The sequence below is a fragment of the Anser anser genome (assembly GCF_964211835.1).
Source record: "Anser anser genome assembly, chromosome: 9".
In the NCBI taxonomy this organism is placed as follows: domain Eukaryota; kingdom Metazoa; phylum Chordata; class Aves; order Anseriformes; family Anatidae; genus Anser; species Anser anser.
The window spans coordinates 15658967-15677202 of NC_139729.1; the positions used below are offsets into that span (position 1 = coordinate 15658967).

Below are 18236 nucleotides of genomic sequence, written 5' to 3' on the forward strand. Positions count from 1 at the left end.
TCATGTCTTTTACCTGGCTATGCTCATTGCTTTCAGTATGATAGGCTGCTGATGAAGTTTTAGTGAAGCATTTCTTATTTTAGAGTATTCTTGCTGAACAAAGCAGTCAGGGAATTCCTGTGGCAGCAGAAGCATCCCTCTGTACTATTTTCTGAAACATGATTTAATCTTACCACTTGGGAATGAAGGCTATCCTATAAAGGAGCTTCTCTTTTTCTCCCTGAGTTTCTGGGAAAGCTGTTTAAAACTAGATGTTTGAAGCATCGGAACAACATAAGGATGACTAATTAAGCTTCTCCTGCAGTTGAGTACACTATTCAGGCCTGCTACTAACACCAATCTTATTTTTCAATGGATCTAATTAAAATTTCCTAATGATTTCCAAACCGTGAAGTTTCTTCCACTTGGAGTTGCAATCATTTTCAATCCAAGGAGAAATCAGCACCATTGTCTGAATTCATAATGCATCATGCTGGTTAGAAAAATGCACAGTGGTGAATGCCACTTTCAGATCTGCATTCTACAGATATTGCACACTGATACTTGTCATACGAGGTTAGATAAAGTATAGAACAAGTTTACTCCCTGGCAATATATTATCAAAGAAATTTGATGCCATCAAAGAATTTCACTTTTTCATATGTGCTTTTTGAATTTGCAGATGAAGGAAGAGAGCATATAGGTATAGCTCAGATGTAAGAACAGAAACATTATGAGACAATCTCTCTCCTCTTAAAATAAAGATCAAAAGAAATATAAAGCAGCAATCAGAGAAGGTCATTAAATCAGTGCATCGTAATTAGTCAGGGGAGAAAGAGAGAATTAGATGTGCAAATCAAGGAGTTAGTTGCTGCTGAACTGCTATATTTATACTGTCCTCCAAGGACTGTTTGTTATATTGCTATTCATCATATATTAAGATGCATGCAATTAAGAAAAATCTGCTATTTTGCTTCAAATTATATTTTCAGGCAAACACAATCGTCATTTCCTTAATATTTCATAACACCCCCAAAATGCTGTTTACAGGCAGACTATTTATAAAGAGATCATGTTTCAGTTATAGGGGGGCAAGAATGCATCTCATTTTGTTTGCGATTTTGTTACCATGATTTTGAGATATCACCACAGACCATTATTCTCAGAGTATTTTCTTTTATTTGTTTTTTACAACTGTGATTGAATGCCCATAAACATTTTATGGTTGGTTTTACTATTCAATTTGGCTTACGTTATATAACTGGAATTTTAAAGGCACATCAAAAAAAAACTAATATTACAGAGATTTAGCTTCAGTTTGTAAACCTGTTTTTGAATTGGTTCAATTAAAAGTACAGACTGATGATACTGAAGTGACTTATAATAAGGCATAAGTGGGATAGCCAACACGTTCTGTCAGTATCTAGCAATATGTTCAAAGATTCTTAAAACTTACTTCAGTGATGTCAAAAATTACACTGGAAACCGGAGAGAAAAGATGTGAACCCATCCTGCATGTGTAACCAAGTTGCCTACCAGTCTTTGGCATCTTTTGATGTGATGACAAGAATGGATCTCAAAAACCATAGCAGCACTCTCTGTAAAGGGCCGTGGGTGGAGAAGTACTTTTCATGAGGAATATTTGCATTTTAGATTTTTGTTCCAACTTACAACACAGCTGACTATGGAGTTTCAAAAATCTTTCTTGGAAATAGAATCACCAGTCTCCGCAAGGCTTCTGCTAAGTCTGGAGAAGGCTGCATTTTCTGCAGCTGACAAAGTCAAAAGCACAACCTCAACCATTCACAGATAACTTCAAGGGAATAAGAATTACATAAACTGCTTGTCAGAGGCTTAAAATTCCAGACGAATGTGTGAACATCAATGTAAGTGGTTTAGAATCTACAGCTAGAGCTATAGGCTATAGCTAACCAAGCAAAATAAAAGCACTTAAGATTGTTTAGGCTTAGTTACATGATGAGGACTAAGGTGATAAATCTTGTGATTATGGATGTGAAGATCTAACCACAATGTCCCTATGTATACTTACCGATGGAAATAAGACGTGGCTAACTGATATCGAGCACTTATCATTAGTATTTAAGCATTTATCCTTGGAGATTTAAATTGTGACCCTAAAAATATTTAAGGCAAACTACAAAAAAAAACAACTATGAAAAAACAGAAGCCAGATAAAGCTACCGAAGTAAGAGGTCAAAACATACAGGCTACATGTTATGGTCAATCTAAAAAGAAACCCTAAGTGAATAATTCATTACATTTCTTTAAAAGCCTTCAGAAACAGACTGCAAATGTCTGAGCCTTTTCTGAGCAAGTATGCAATTATCCAGGTAGCTGCCTTGCATAAGATTTTCTTTCCTAAAGCTCAATAGATACTGTATCATGAACAAAACAGTATCTGCTTTGGGCATAGAATACGTGTACCAGCAGGTGTGTTTATATGGTTGTACAGTGTACTAGTGGGAGATGAATCATGTGAAATACTCCATTTTTTTGTAGGTTAAAGTTAATATTGCTATTTTAAGCAGCTTACTCTGGGCCTGCAGAAACACAGATGCAGGTCAAGAATGTGCATCTGTGAGAAAAACGGGGACATGGGAAACATACAGATGAAATTACAGAAATCTGGTGTAAGATTAACAAGAGTCACCATGTTAAGAACATCCTTAAAAAATTCCCTTCTGCTGCATTAAAACTCCCCAGACTTCAACAAAATCAACTCTGCTAATATGGGGCAGCTTCTAGACTCTTCTTACAAAGGCCACCCCTGCAGCCTACCCCGCTACCAAACCCTTGCCATCCTTGCCATGTAAAGCCAATACAACCTGTTGCACTGAATATTTACAGTGACCTTTAATTTTATATATATATATTTGAAGTCTGATCCGCCAAAGAACAGAAATTTAAGATTAAGAAAATGGAGAACAGTAAAATAATAATAAATAATAATAATAATCCACAAACTTAATGTTTGGAGCAGTGTTTCATTGCTTACAGTTGAGACTAAATTTTCACCAGCATTTCTTTTGATGGCAATACCAGTAAAAACAGATTCTAAGACTCCTCTCTCCTAAGCTGCACCCATTTCCGGAGGACGCTTTATTTCCACAAGAGTACAGTGATCAGGGAACTATGTCAGACTAAATGCATTAATCTAGCTCAATTTTCTCTTTTGTTTTTTTTCCATTTTGTGGCCCTGTAAACAGATATCAAGCACAACTGGGAGATGGGAACTGTTTGAGGTTGATTTCTAAATGGGAGAAGGCAATAGCACCTGAGCCAAGTATTTTAGCAGGTAAGCCAGTGAGGTCCTACAACATTTTAAATCAAGTTTAAAGCAAGCACTGTCACTAGTGAAGTCTTAACCTGCTCTGCTAAAATGGTCTGGCCTCTTCCATGAGGCTACTGCTGGTCCTTATTCAACTCAGAGATGAGTCAGTTCAGGGAACTCAAAAATCATTTATTTTTTTTAAATGCAACCCTTTTACCCACATTCAACACTTGCAATGTTACACCTTTTCAGTACATGGCAACTAACAGAGGAGTAAGATTACATATTACATGAGCTGCATCTTGCCACAATTTCCTGAGAAAACTACCTATTTTCTTAATTATTTCATGCTTTTATATTTTATACTTCCCACTTCCTTTAAGCCACCTTTATGTTTAATTTTGTATGAATAAATTCATGAAGACTACTCAATTTATTCACTTTGGTCTATTTGGTGATCACTTGTTTACCACAGAAATTATTCTGTAACAGAATGCTATTCTGATTTCCTAATACAAGCTGAGAATATGACCGAAGCAAGCTGAAGAAAATAAGATGGCCACTTGCCAAAGCTTAAGTTGTGGGAGGCTCTAAATTTAAACTCAAGAACTTAAAGGGGAGAATGAAGACCTGTGTCACAAAAACACAAATTGAGTTAAACAAGTTACTAAATTGTTACTTAGACTTTAAAAGAATAAATGTTTTTACTGACTGGTCATAATCTCTGAGAGGCAGAACAAAAAGCAAGTAAAAGCACCACTCTTCAAAGTTCTCAGAGCTAATACAACTTTTTTTTCAGCTGTATTACTTTAATCAAAATAAGTTAAACTTTGTTTTTAATATATTGCATTCATATAAATATCAAATTGGTAAGTTCAGTAATGAGTAAATTAACGTATAAAACACAGAAATACTAAGTCTACAGAAAAGCAGAAAAACACACTAGTAATATGGTGAAAAAGACCATTACCTGACATATAGGGATCTCTTCTGGCTAGTTCGCAATGATCCTGATCCTGAACTAATGCTACTGTTCATCATCTGTTCCCGTAAATCATGTATTTTAGCTTCAAAACGGCTGTATTCTGTAAGAAATGGAAGCACTGCTATTAATTTCCCCTATACTCTGGGGATTAATTTACATAAATCTTCAAATCTCAGAAAATAAGCGTCTGTTACAGCCTTGTTAATGCAAGAAAACACTACCAAAATCCAATGTTTTTATTAAGCACTATGTTTTGTAATTAAAAGCTACATAAAAGTTTACATTTATCAAATGAAATAAAATTTGAAATAATCATGATGACACAAAGCAAATAAACAGAAGCAAACATCCATTATACTTAAAGATTTAATATAGTTTACGGCAACCAGTACATTCCTAATTAAAACAAACAATTCTGCTAACAACCATTTTATAGTAATAAAAAGACTGATATAAATTTTACCCAATGAACAAAATAAAACTTCAGAACATACACCTGAAATGCATATACTTATAAACAAAACTATATATCATAAGTGCTAAGATGTGGGAATTACAAGTGTCTGAAAAGCTGGAATTGAACAGATGCTTTAATACTACTGGACTTAAATTAGACACAGAATTTAGCACTACAAGGTGGGGAACACACAAAGCATTTCTGAATTAGCCAATGTTCCCATGGGAGCTCAAGAAAGGAAAAAAAAATCCAGAATTCTGGCATGAATCTCGATCCACTTATAAGCAGCATTAAGACATTCAAAGTCCCTCTATATAATTATGTACAATGTTAATCCTGGAAAAACGGATTGTGTTCTTAAGTAGCACTATGCACTAATAAAACTAAGCTAAATGCATATGATTTATCTATGAAGGCAGACAGTAAAATAGGAACAGCTTCTTCAGGACAAACAAATCCTGAAGCAAGGTACTTACGCGTTGTCAGCATAAAATATGAACTCAAAACAAGTTTTTCCTTCAGTTGAACAGTTTGGACTCCAGGATCAACAGATCCACTGCTAAAACCTTTCTAGTTAAAGGAAACGCGCTACAGCCACCACCTTTGCCAGCCCACGTGATGCAAGATTACAGAGTCAACAGTGGGAGAGCCAGGGCGTGTGCAGCGAGCAGCTGCTGAACTGCCTCATTTGTGCTCTTCTCCCTAGCTGCACCCTCATTCCCTGGGGGCATCAAATTTACTCAAGACGCACACGACTGATAATGAGAGCTCGAAAAATGCAAAAAATCTTGAGGAAATCTCTCAACTGCAGTTCCTTCAACTTAAGTCATCTTAAATGCCACAAACAATTTATCATTTTGCATTCTGTAGGAATTTCTCCCCACACACTCATCAGATAATAAGCACCAAGACTTACAGATTAACCAAGAGAAGAAGAAGAAAATTAAGTTAGAGAAGAACATTCTGTGAAATGTTTTCTGGTATACCAGTTCATTCATCCAGGTAACTATAAAACTGATATTCTAGCAATAGCAACCAGAATTAACCCTATGCAGATTATGGACAATAAGAACAGACTCTTAAATAATCCTGACTGTTTCCCTTTAAAACCCAAAGCTAGTAGCTTTTAAGATACTGTCCTGATTTTTGGAACAGCATCTAGTGCCTTTGTATAAACAAAGCCCAGATCAAATAATATACCAGCCCTAACTGAACTAAAGACGTTGTGTGACAAGAAACAAAAACATTATTTCCACCCTACTGATGTTATTATTAATAGTAAAAGAATTCAAGATGACTGGATGGCTACCGAAGAGGAATGTGACAAAACGACAATTTTTAGAAAGCAACATCCCTTAGGGGAAGGACCCAGACTCAGAGAGAGAATGGCCCACTCCTGCTGTGCCAGTGCAGCACCGCATGGCCGTGGGTAAGGCACCTCGTTTTGCTGTGTTTTCCCCCTTCCTCACTGCTGCTGGCCTTATCTGTTTAGACCGTAAAACCTGAGACAGTCTCTTTTTGTGAGGAATAATCTAAATAAGATTTCAGACAGTAGCCGCATATCTTCAGTTCATTTATATGAATGTACAGGTTCATATTAAACTCCTGTTTAACAGGTGCTGTCTCCCTTTCACAGCTGAAAATTGTGTAACTGACTTCCATGGGAACAGACTCCTTTTACAGGAACAGCTAGGGAGCGAGCTCTTTGCTTATCAGGAGACATACCAAAATTCACACATTTGTTCACACAGGAACAAAACTGAGACAAGCCAAATTTTTTTTCACACAATTCGAGGCACTGAAGATAGGGGAGGGTGGGCCAAAAAGAAAAAATAATTTCCTTCTTTTCTTTAGTCTCTCTCCCCACACAAGATGGAACATTTCAGAACAGCCACAAAGCCAAGTCACAAGGAAAGGAAGAATGTGGTGCTCATCCTTATGATGAGACTGAACGCTGCCTAGATAAGATTTTCTGATGTCCTAAAGAATCACTTAAGTACACTGTGAATAGATTTTTCGTTGTTGTTTTTAACCTGTCAATTCATTGAAAATTAATTCAAACCACTGCATCGCAAAGGAAACATAACCTTTTAAACACACTGTTATTTATTGACTAAAACATAGCTTACCCTCCAAATTATTTAGTTGCTCCAGGTAAAACAACAGATAAATTAATAGGGCAGAACATACTTAGAACATACTTAATAGGGCAGAACATACTTAACAACTCCATAGTCCTAGGACAGCTTGCATCATAGAAAAAAAAATCATTCACTCTGCAGCAGATATTCTCCTCAATTTCTCAGATGTTCACCTACGCACGTTTCTGCACTTGTTCTTTTATTAACTTTGTTGTTCTTACTGATCACAAAAGAATAAATAATCCATGGAACTATCACAGAGCTCATTTTGGAGAGTGCAGCTAGCCAGATGGTTTGCGCTTTAATCTGGTACTCAGCAGAGCAGAATTTAATTCACTGCAGGGACTTTTGTTCCTCTGATGCTGGCCACAGCACTGCATTTTCCTTCTGGTTTTTCCAGATTCCCATTAGGAAAACCATACTAATTCTGTAAAGGTTCTTAGCAGCACATATCACTGCAGCTCTGAATGTGTTCCACTGTGTGACACCGCTAACAACTGGCAAAATCCATCTCTCTTCCCCTGTCCTCTCTAAGGTGGATATAGATACTTCTGCATCTGTAGAGATGCTTGTTTTAAATGAATACAGTTCTGTCTGATAAAGTAGTCACTGGCAGAATGGTGTGTCTTGAACCTGGGACCAAAGGCATCTGGGTCTAGAAAAGTTCTTTGGCTCCTGCAAAAATTCATTTCAGTCCCAGGTTGGCCACCAAGGAAGCTCCATCATGTGTATGTGACTGAATATGCAATTGTATTAAAAAATAAGTAAGTACATACATATATCACACAAAGTGATCTTTTAAGTCTTTTACACCTGGTTCTTCATGAAAGATTAAATCTCTAAACTTCAAACACACTAAAAGAAGGGTAGCAGGGATTTCTGACACGTGAGATTATTATTTTTTTTAACCCTTCATGAAAGGAAAGTAAGCATGGAAATATTAAATAATCCAAGCATTGTCTCGTGCTGCAGCCAGTTCAATACTGAAAATATCTTACAGTTACTTGCAATATCTACTGGAAAAAAATACAAGTTTCTTTTAAATTGTCACCTTTCAACTGCTGAAAAAAAATCTCCACCCATATAACATATGTAAGACAGTTAGAAGGGGAGGCTGTTCTCTACTATTGCTTAATTCTGCTTTATCTTATGTATTATCTGCAGGTTGCTGCACTTGCAGTTTTCTAGAATAATCTAACCTTACTCATCAAAACTGCTGGGAAATAAGTGCTGAATACGTGACAGGGACATCTGCAGGACTAAGGAGGAGAACAGTTTCCACAGAGAGGCTCTGGCTACACCAATAAAGCTAAACAGAAAAAAAAAATAGAAAAAACAACAAAAAAAGGCTGGGACTGAGAAGGGTCTGCATTGCATATTTCGTAAAAACTTAAACACTGTGCAGATGGAATCTGTTGTGTTCTTTTTATAGGGCAAGCTAAGAATCTGTGCTCCTCTTACAGAAGGCTTCAGGGGAAACAGGATAAGATACCTCAAATAAAATCTTTGAGCTTGGAACTGAAAAGTAGACAGGATTCTGTTCTTTAAACTCCTGGAAAGTTTGATATTAAATACAGTGATACTGAAACTAATGCCAGTGACAGAAAATAAGACAACAGCAAAATGGCTGATAGCCACAGAAAACCAGCACCAGTTTGGCACCAAAAGGATCTACACCCTTTTGAGAACTGGATAACATTGTCCAGGCTTTGTTCAAACTGGGTATGATAAAGCGAAGTGTGAGGTCTGCTAATCTGTCCAGGAGAGGTTATGTCTCTAACTCCATGATTGGAAGAGTTGGATATCAACTGTCTTTAGCACCTTCGATCTCTTAGGAAAGAGAAGAGAACTGATGCCATCTCCATAGAAAAGTAATCCCAGGACAGCAGTCAGAAGACTGGCCCCAGTTGCTTCGTCATACATGCCCTGCAAGAGGGGAATATCAATAACCAACAGCTGGTGTTCCACATACTGGAATTTGTATGTGAGATGTGCATGTATCAACTGTGATATATACAAAACATAATTTTGTTTCATTACTAAAGGACCAGAAAACCACCGAAGCACCTGTTGGGTTTTTTTTTTGATCAATCCCTGAAGTAATAAATTACTATTTATTAAGCAAAAAAATTGCTAACCAATTGCAGAGAAGTAATATCACATTTACACTAATGAAAGACTTCATATAATGGGTATACCAAACACAGATGATTTATTAAGAAACTCCTTAGCTAAAAAACATAAAAGCAAAAGTACTAGATGAAACCAAAGGGATCATCTTAACTCAGCACTTGTGTCTCTTACTGACCAAGCACAAATATGTAGGGCTTATGAGAACAAGGTAAGAAGAGTGATACCTTGCCCTCAAGATTAGGAAATCCTGGAAGATTCCTCTTGTCTCCAGCCCCCAAAGATATTTTGCCTAGAAAACTGCAACATTTTCAACATCAACGTTTACTTTAAAAAAAAAAACACAAAACTTCAGAGAAAAGGTCTGAGCAGTGTAACTCTCCTGGACAGCCCATCTGGTGAGCAACAAGATGAAAGGTATAAACAGATACATGGTGAGTATCTATACAGGCAGGGGAACAGGGTGGTGGTGGTGGCGGTGGCGAAGAGGTTACAAGGACGATTAATTTGGTCTGCAACACACATTCTAGCAAAGAGGAATAAAAGAACAGACTACTACAGGGGATGGAAGATTCCATAAATAGTATAGAAGGAAAAGCAATTCTTGAAAGCATGGATGTGTGTAGAGGGAACAGATGGTAGCACAGCACTGAGAAGTATAGATTCCTACATATACTGAACCCATTAAGAGCTGAGAACGTTCACTTTAATTAAAAAAAGTATGCCCCTTGCATTTTGCTTACCATCTGTCTGCAGAAAGCCCTCCTTTAGTGGGCCCCATTGGATCTGTCTAGGCAGGAATCTGCTGAGAATTTTGTATCTTTTTTTCCTCTGCATTCTCAGAATACTCATAATTTTCCTTTATCACTGCCTGCAAACACACTGAGAAATGGAGCCTGACAGTAAGTCAGGACAGCCACCACTCTGACCTTGTACTGACCTTCTGTTTATTTTCAGTTCTAAGTTTTTGAGGCAGGACTGGCACAGCATACAGTGGAGTGAAGTTATATTTTTGAGCTCTAGTAATGAACTACCATCATCTCTTGATTATCTACACTGGTATTCAATAAATTCATAGATACTATTCATGTTTTGCCTATCTGTTCTTGTTACAGACTGTAGTAAGAATGACAATAAGCAGAAGAGCCTATGGAGTATACCTGTTTACTACAACCACTCAAAAATATTTGTGAAGTTGCATATTAAAATACACAGACATTAAAAACATCACAAATCATTTTGAGAGAGATGATATTATGCAGCAATGCTAGTCTTTTTATATTAACTTGAAACAAGAGAGACCACGCTGCTTTGCAAGTACTATTGGTGGCTTTCCTACACTCTGATGCCTAAGGAGCTTGAACCTCATTAATAAAAGTCTAGGCCATCAAATTTCAAAACAGACAACTAAACAGCAATGCCTTTTTTTATAGAACTCTTTCCACAGAACCTGCACAATTCGGAATGTCACTGCCACTGCTGAAGTGAATTTACCAAAAATGTTGAAGGTTTAACACACATTTACAACTTGTAGAAGGATGAACTGTTCTTTAAGAAAGACTAACAATTTTATTTACTGTATATAAGAGCAGAAGTGAAGTTTTAAAGGATTAAAACATCAGTAAGCCTCTTTACAGTGTTACCTACCACGACTATTTATAGCAGAAACCTCCTTCTAATCTTAATGCGACAGATTTTAAAGGTACTTTAATTGACTAATCTGGATTACTCAAACCAGTAAAACCATGTAGAAAACAAATGGAAAGAAAAGGACTGGATGACTAGAGATCATATACCCCAAAACAGGGTAAAACATTATTATTTTTTTATTTTAAAATATTTTTTTCAGTTTGCGAAATTGGGACATGATGATCTTTTAAACCATCTTTGGTTACAACCATTCATATTACTCCACCAAAAAGTGAGTACAGCTCATCCTCTTGATATGCAACAAATACTGACAACTAAGTTTTGCAAAAGCATAATTGGCTTCATGCAACGTCAGGTGGACTTTTACAAATAGAATACTTGTATTTCAAGACAAATGTTCAGTAAAATTCTTAGCTTACACAAACAGCTACCTTTTCCCAGAAATTCATTATTCTATTTTAAATGCCGCTAGAAAACAGTGCATAGATGAAGTGTCACAAACAGAAAAATTAGGTCAATACTGGGCATTGAAAGGTAAGCTGCTCCAAAGCATTCTTATTTCTTTTGACTCATTTGCTTTACAGACACAAGAGAATAAAAAAATACTAAGTTTTCGTAGTTGATTCTTATTTTTAGTAGATGTATATATTCTTTCAAAACAAAAAATACATGAAAATCCACCTTAAAAATGGCTAACAAGGTATCAGGAGCTTGGATCTAAATAATGAATCTTAAATATGTTTTGCAGTGGTCCACAAAGAGTCACTGATATTTCCTTTAATAAAATTAAAGGAAGATGTGTGTATTAGCAACTGGTGTCTTATATCTTTTCAGAATAGCAAATTCTAACCTTCCAGAATTTCTGAATTTTGAAGTAATCCTGTATTACTATGTTATCCTCAAAATATGAGTGTTTCGGATGACCATGTAACTCGATTGGACATAACAACAGAAGTGGAGGTGTCCAGGTGAAATGCGACAAAGAGGAAAAACAGAGCCCTCCAAAGGCCGTACATCTCTGGACGGTCCTATACTCCCCCCTTGCTGCTCCTCTCCTCACTACATTCCCTTCAAGCACTCAGATGCACAAGTTCTTTTATCACTGCTATGTAGCACGATTGTAATAGTGACCATCTCTGAATTGACACACATAAGCGATATACATAAATCTTAGAGCTTCCTCTCAATACCGCATTTTTACTTGCCATCCTATCTCTGTGGAAAACACAAAGAAACTACAGAAAGAGAGAGAAGGCATTGTGGCACTGAGGTCTCTCTGCAGAGCTAGGGGACAACAGCAAAATGTAATGGCTCAGAAACCTCTACAAATGAGAGGGGCTCATCAAAAGGCTTTTGTGTACTGGAGCAATGTTGCATTCTTTGAAACTACTACAGGTTCACTTCCAGTGGAACTCACAGCCATGTTATCCTACCCCGAGTCCAGCAACCAGCATTTGCTAAACTGTTGTCTAACTGGATTTGAAGAGACTGGGCTATAGATGATTCAACCCTTTCGATGGCAGGGGTTTATTCACTTATTAAAAATAGCCTACTCAGGCTTTTCTATGGGAGAACTGCTTGCAAAGGGTTTTTGTTTGTTTTTTGTTATTCCCCCCCCAAGAAACCAGAGCAGAAAAACAAGAGGGGCATTTCTGATACAGCTAATGTTGCAGGATGTTACAACATGAATTAACATTTCCCACCACATCTGTGAACATACAAACTGTCACATACAGTTACAGGGAATGAAGTGAGCTGGTCCCAAGTGTCTTCCAAATGCTCCTATCATACTGAATCTATTTACCCAGTTATAATGAGCACTGATGGATGTCTAGAATCTCCTTGATCTGCCCTAGCTGTCAGCATCTTTTACTGAACTCCTGCTGCAATCAAATATAAATAACACACACATGCAATGCAAGCAGTTATAGCTGATGTGCTTCATCTTTATGACGACATTTGAGAAACACCCAAGAACAATAATTTTATGAACTATTCAAATTAATGCTTTTTAACCTTTTCTTGAATGACATAATCAAAAATTGGAGCTATACAAATATGATTTTCCAACTCAACTGAATCAAGTGAGGGGAAAAGGAGACTATTAGTACTATAATTTAGGAAATTTGAAGATTCTCAGAAAACTTAGGCATTTTTATCAAATACAGAGTATGGCCAGGATTATATTCTCTACTTGAAAAGTCAAATCTGAACCAGACTGCTTTCCTATGTTAATAAATTAATATAAACCTCTAAGGAAATACTCTCTTCACCGATCCCTAAGCTATGAACAGTGAGTATCTGATTCAAATTACTTCCTACACCAGACCTGAAAGAAGCTGACAGCTGGAGTTTCATTCAACCTCTTTCAACAAGTAAGAAAACAGCAGAGATGCCAAAGTCAGATATTAGTAGCTAGAGCTCTCTGAGGTAGGTTGGCCGTGTGTCAATTCAGGTTGTTTCCAAACTACAAGGGACCACAGTCTCCAAGATACACTTTTCTTTTGTGGTGTACTTCAAAAGGGTAAGGTAAAACCTAATATGCTTCCATCATCTTCACTCCAAATGTAAACTTAAAGTACTATTTCAGACAGAAAGACAGGCATGTGAACCAAACAATTAAAAAAAAAAAACCTCTTCCGCATCCATCCTCTCAAATGGGCCCTGTAATTCTGAGAACTCCACACTCAATGCAGCTCAACTGCATGCAGTGTTGTTGTGAATGCTTCAGTAATCGTGAAGAAGTAAGTACAGCTCTAGGTTTGAAGCCTACAAGTGACAGTTGTTGAGAAATTTCTAAGAAAGGCAAGCGTATGTTGCTTTAGGCAAACCTCTGTGCAATGACTCAAAATTCCATCAGTCAAGCACCTCAAAACATGTTTCAAGAAAATGAGTTATCTCCTTGGACAAGCAGTAGTGAAGAAAGCTGTTTTTTTCCAATGCAGAAAGAGCACGATGCATCCAAATTCTAATTTCTTTTTTTATGAAAAGAGTTCCAACTTCCAGAGTATGAAAGGATCCATTGGTTTATAATCATGAGTACCAGAAAAAGAGAACTGTAAAACTGCTTCTTTTAAATGAAGTCTGGATACCTTTTTTGGCACGAAAGATAAAGTGCTTGTCTCTTGGGATAAGTTCTACAAGACAAACATTCATTCTGGTACTAGAAACCACATCTCATAATATCTTTTTGGCAGAAAAAACAGTGACCAAAAACACCCTCTTTGTACAAAAAAAGTGGCCAGATGCTCAAAAGGATGACCCACGGGCAAATAAAAAGCACAAGCTTTATTTCTTACAAAGGTGAGGGACTCTTATGTTTGGAGCAAGAAAGTGTAACAATTTGACTCACCTGTGAGAACACTGAAAAATTGATAAAGGATAGGCCAAATGCATATCAACAGAAATATTTGACAATTATGACACAAAACCCAATCAAATATTCTAGAACAAATGCTGATCAATCCTGGAACAGAACAACCTACAGATTCAATACATGAACAGGATGCACATCCTCACAAGACAATACAGGTATTGACCATATGGACTGGCTGCAGGGATTTGACCGTGAAGCAGACACAAACAAAGCAGTTGGCCTTATTACTGAGAGTTCCTGGGTTGGCTGAGATATGATATGATGTTGATGCTGGTGGTGGTGAGGGAGATGTGAAAACTAACACTTCAAAGACTCGGTGAGGACCGGATATGACAAACATGACTGAAGAAGAGAAAAAAATGAAGAGAAGTGTGCTGCAATCAGCTATCTAACAACTTCTGATGAAGGTAGCAGTTCTGCTCAATGTCCAGTCCTGATAAACACTTACACTTACCCCTTGCCAGGACTGTTAAGGTTTAAGCAGACAAAGTCACTGCAAACAAGATTTAGTGGTATGTTATCCAAATCAGTAAAATTGTAGAAAGCTGTTGATCATCATAGTTCACAATGAGACAAGAACATCTTTTTATATGTATAACAATAATATACAACGTCACAGACTCAAGGTATGTGTATCATTTTAGACTATTGCATTTTTACAGTCTCAAATAGGCAAAGACATTCAAAGCTTGCTATAGAAATACATGAGGACAAATATGTGCATTAGGATGAGGGGATATTACTTGGTTTCTGAAGAACCCACAAGGATGGTTATTAACCATCCACAGCAGTCTAATCCAGATCAGAAGAAACTGCTGGATAAATAGAAATACCAGCGTAGTATGAAACGGAGGAATGAAAACCTGATTTCTTCAGGTCATCTTAATCAACACAGAGAAGGAACTAGACAGTAATGAAATATAAGCAATAACGTGGTATTTCTATTAAATTCTGGATTTATTAGCTTAGCCTTCATGTTCTGACAGTATTAACATTTGCTGAGAAACCAAAATTCTGAACATGACCTGAGCAAGTAACATACCGAGCTGTGACACCAATGCTTGCACATATTCCACTGTGGCCGCTTGCTAACAGGTATGTGTCAACATCTATTACATTATTTGTTTCTCTTAGGCTCAAAACAGGGGGTTAGGTATGGATGGGATGGAAAGACACTTTAAATTGTCTGAGTTTCAAACTACAGAAATGAAACTTGAATGTCTATGGCAACTGTCTTACCTTCTGGACGGTACTGAGCTACAATAGTTACTGCTTGGCCTGCGTTCTTCAGGGCTGCTGCTGCTTGTTCATGGGTTGCTGCCTTCAGGTCTACTCCATTTACCTACAAATAATACAAAAAATCCTCTTTATCAAAATAAATTTTTGTGTTTATCATTATTGTTACAGAATATAGACTAATGAAGATTAACTGGATACAAACTAGTTTCCATGCCTTGTGAGACTTCCCCATTTCCAACACAACGAGCTAGTTAATACAAACAAGGATTACTTGTCTTTACTGAAAACCAAAGACAATGAATCCTCTGTCACAAATACCCATCTGCTAATAAATGCTTAAATAATTACAGTATAGCACTTCATGAATTTATATTCCCTAGGTTAATTCTCTTGATTAAGACCTTTTTCCTTCTTATTAAGGACATGCATTAAATGCTGCTTTCTGTGGTGGTTAACCTCACCTTTCTACCAGAGGACTTCAGGAACCTTGTTAGCCAAAGTGTGCCTACAGACCACTGTTTTTAACATTCAGTGATTGACCTAACCCTCCATGAAACTGTCCAGTTGTTTTCAATACAGCAATTTTAAGAAGTGTCAGAGAAATGTTTGAAGCAGAAACGTCTCCAACAATATTCTTCACTGTTGTTGCAAACTAAAATAAAGATGTGCTTTATTGTCAGTATTTAATAATGGCAGAGAGATTTTTTCTTCTTAAATAGCTACCAAACCACAATGTAATAGTCCTAAGAAACTGTTGTTCATAACTTAAGTCATTTCAAGAAGAAACACACGATCTTCAGTACTAATATAGAAAAAGCCCTCAGACAGCTAAGAGATGGGTCTGTGTAAGAGTAATGGGAAGTTTAGCAGTTAATCCAAGAAGTGAAGCACCAGTTTTCAGACACTACTGCCAAGCATGTCCATCTTATTAGAAGGCTTATTTCTGAAGCCTATATTCTTTCAATTTAGACACATAAACCTCAGCTATCAAACTAAGATAACAATGTCTTGCAATTTTCCACTCTGAAAAAAAAATCTCTCTGGGATAGGAAAGCGTCATTTTCATCAGGTTACAGATGAGAAACTGAGGCAGACTAAAATCCTCAAAGATACTTGGGAAATATATTGGCAACTGTTCCATTGTCTCAAATTTAGTTCAGTTACCTAAAGATATTCTTTGTACTTAAATCATATTATCTGGCATTAGTATCAAAAGAAGGGAAAACTTATTTAAGCAACAGCAACAAAAAAAAAGAAGCAAGGATTCCTACAGAAATGATACGATCGCCTTTCCTAAGCTCTCCACTCAGGTCTGCTGGCCCTCCTGCAAGGATGAAAGAGATGAAGATTCCTTCTCCATCTTCTCCCCCAACAATGTTGAAACCAAGACCCGTTGATCCTCGATGCAGGATGACCTTTCTAGGCTCCCTGAATCAAAGAAAGGGATGTCAAATCTTGGTTAAAAGTCATGAATAAAAGTAAAATAAACAATTAGAAAAGCTAAGTCTTCTGAAAGAAGTATTGAAAATCCAGATATCAAAAATTACACATTTAAGGTTACAAACAGTTTTGTTTTTCCCCAAAATGCTTAGATTTTCAAATAGCTTCTAATATTTCCATATTTTAAATTTTGCTTGTAGATGCAACAAAAAAATCTCCCTCTCGTTAACTGAACATGCCATTAGCATGTACTCCAAATTCCTATTATGCTACAAGCCTGTTCAGCACTACATGTCTTTATTTATGACTTTCCATATTATTCAAGAGCCTCAGTATAGCTGACAGACTTATTCCATCTAATGGTAATAAGAAGTAACAAAATAGTATTCTCCTTCTCTGAAACTTAAAGAACAACTTCTAATGGAAAAGCTAATAATGAAAAATATGTCCTTGCTGCTCTGATTTCATTCCAGTTGGTTAAGCAAACATAGCAAAGACAAGTTCAAGAATTATACACAAACCCTTTAAAAAAAAATCTGAATTTATGTCATTCTTAAATACATTTGTAATTTATTTGCAGCAACTGCAACTGAGAAAGTTAAATGCAAACCAAGTTGTTCCATTCCTGGCTTCCTGGCTCAGATGAGGAACCAAAAGAAGAAATGTTGATCGAGTTAAAAGGATGGATTCATTAGATATGGCCAGCCAACTTCTAGTGCAGAAAGCCTCCCCCCAAAAATCTGCTATTTTACTTAATAGAAGAAAAGCACAGATGATTTCAGAAACAGAAAACTTCTAATAATAAAACAGAGCAACTTTGCACTGCATTTAAAAAATCACTAGAGAGCACTAAAGAACAATTAATGGACATTAAGTATTTGAAGACATTAATTATTTATTTATAGGATAAACTAAGATGCTGCATTTTTCCAAAACAAATGAAAAGATCATATATTCTGATCTTTATAATTGCTCCACTTCTGCACTAGCTTTTAGATTAATTTAGCATCAAATTCCTAAATTTTACCCCCCCCCCCCCATCAGCTATTAGATTCATCTTTTCCAAGTGCTAATTTATCACAAATATATGACATGAACACCTAGGTGCTCTGGATCATTATACCACGTTAATAAACGTGCTGCAGTTAGAGAACAAATAAATGGTGTATTATTCAAAACGTCTAAGACTTTTAGTGATGGAAGGAGCAGAAGAAAGGAAGGTAACTTCAAGTAAAACACCTAAAGCCTTCTTTGAATAGCGTTCACATTTCAAAAGAAGTATAAAAACCTCACTTTACAGTAATTTTAACAAAAAGCTATACATGCATAAGATCAGCAATGCTGTCAGCAAGACAGAATTACTCATGAAGCATTTTGACAGGACATTCTGATTTTAATACTATTCCAAGATACCATGTTTATCTTTTAATATATATCTATATATACATATAATTTGCTCCTTACACCAGTATTTACAAGTGCTAAGAAACTAAAGATACGCGTTTATTTTTTGAAATATCTTCACAAATATTTTGCTCACCAATGTA

At 36.5% G+C, this 18236-nt stretch overlaps 1 protein-coding gene across 18 annotated transcripts in view; it reads right to left on the minus strand.

Annotated features, from left to right (window-relative positions):
• Positions 1-18236, minus strand: part of DLG1 (discs large MAGUK scaffold protein 1) — a 151198-nt gene that overhangs the window by 25086 nt on the left and 107876 nt on the right. For 17 of the 18 annotated variants that reach the window (XM_083849104.1, XM_083849114.1, XM_083849112.1 and 14 more), the window contains 3 exons: positions 16521-16677; positions 15250-15352; positions 4242-4356 (listed from right to left, as the gene is read on the minus strand). In XM_083849104.1, coding sequence (XP_083705230.1) covers positions 4242-4356; positions 15250-15352; positions 16521-16677 — 375 coding nt within the window. Of the gene's footprint in view, positions 1-4241; positions 4357-5189; positions 6102-15249; positions 15353-16520; positions 16678-18236 lie in introns of those variants that run through there. The other variant, XM_083849103.1, reaches the window with a different exon arrangement.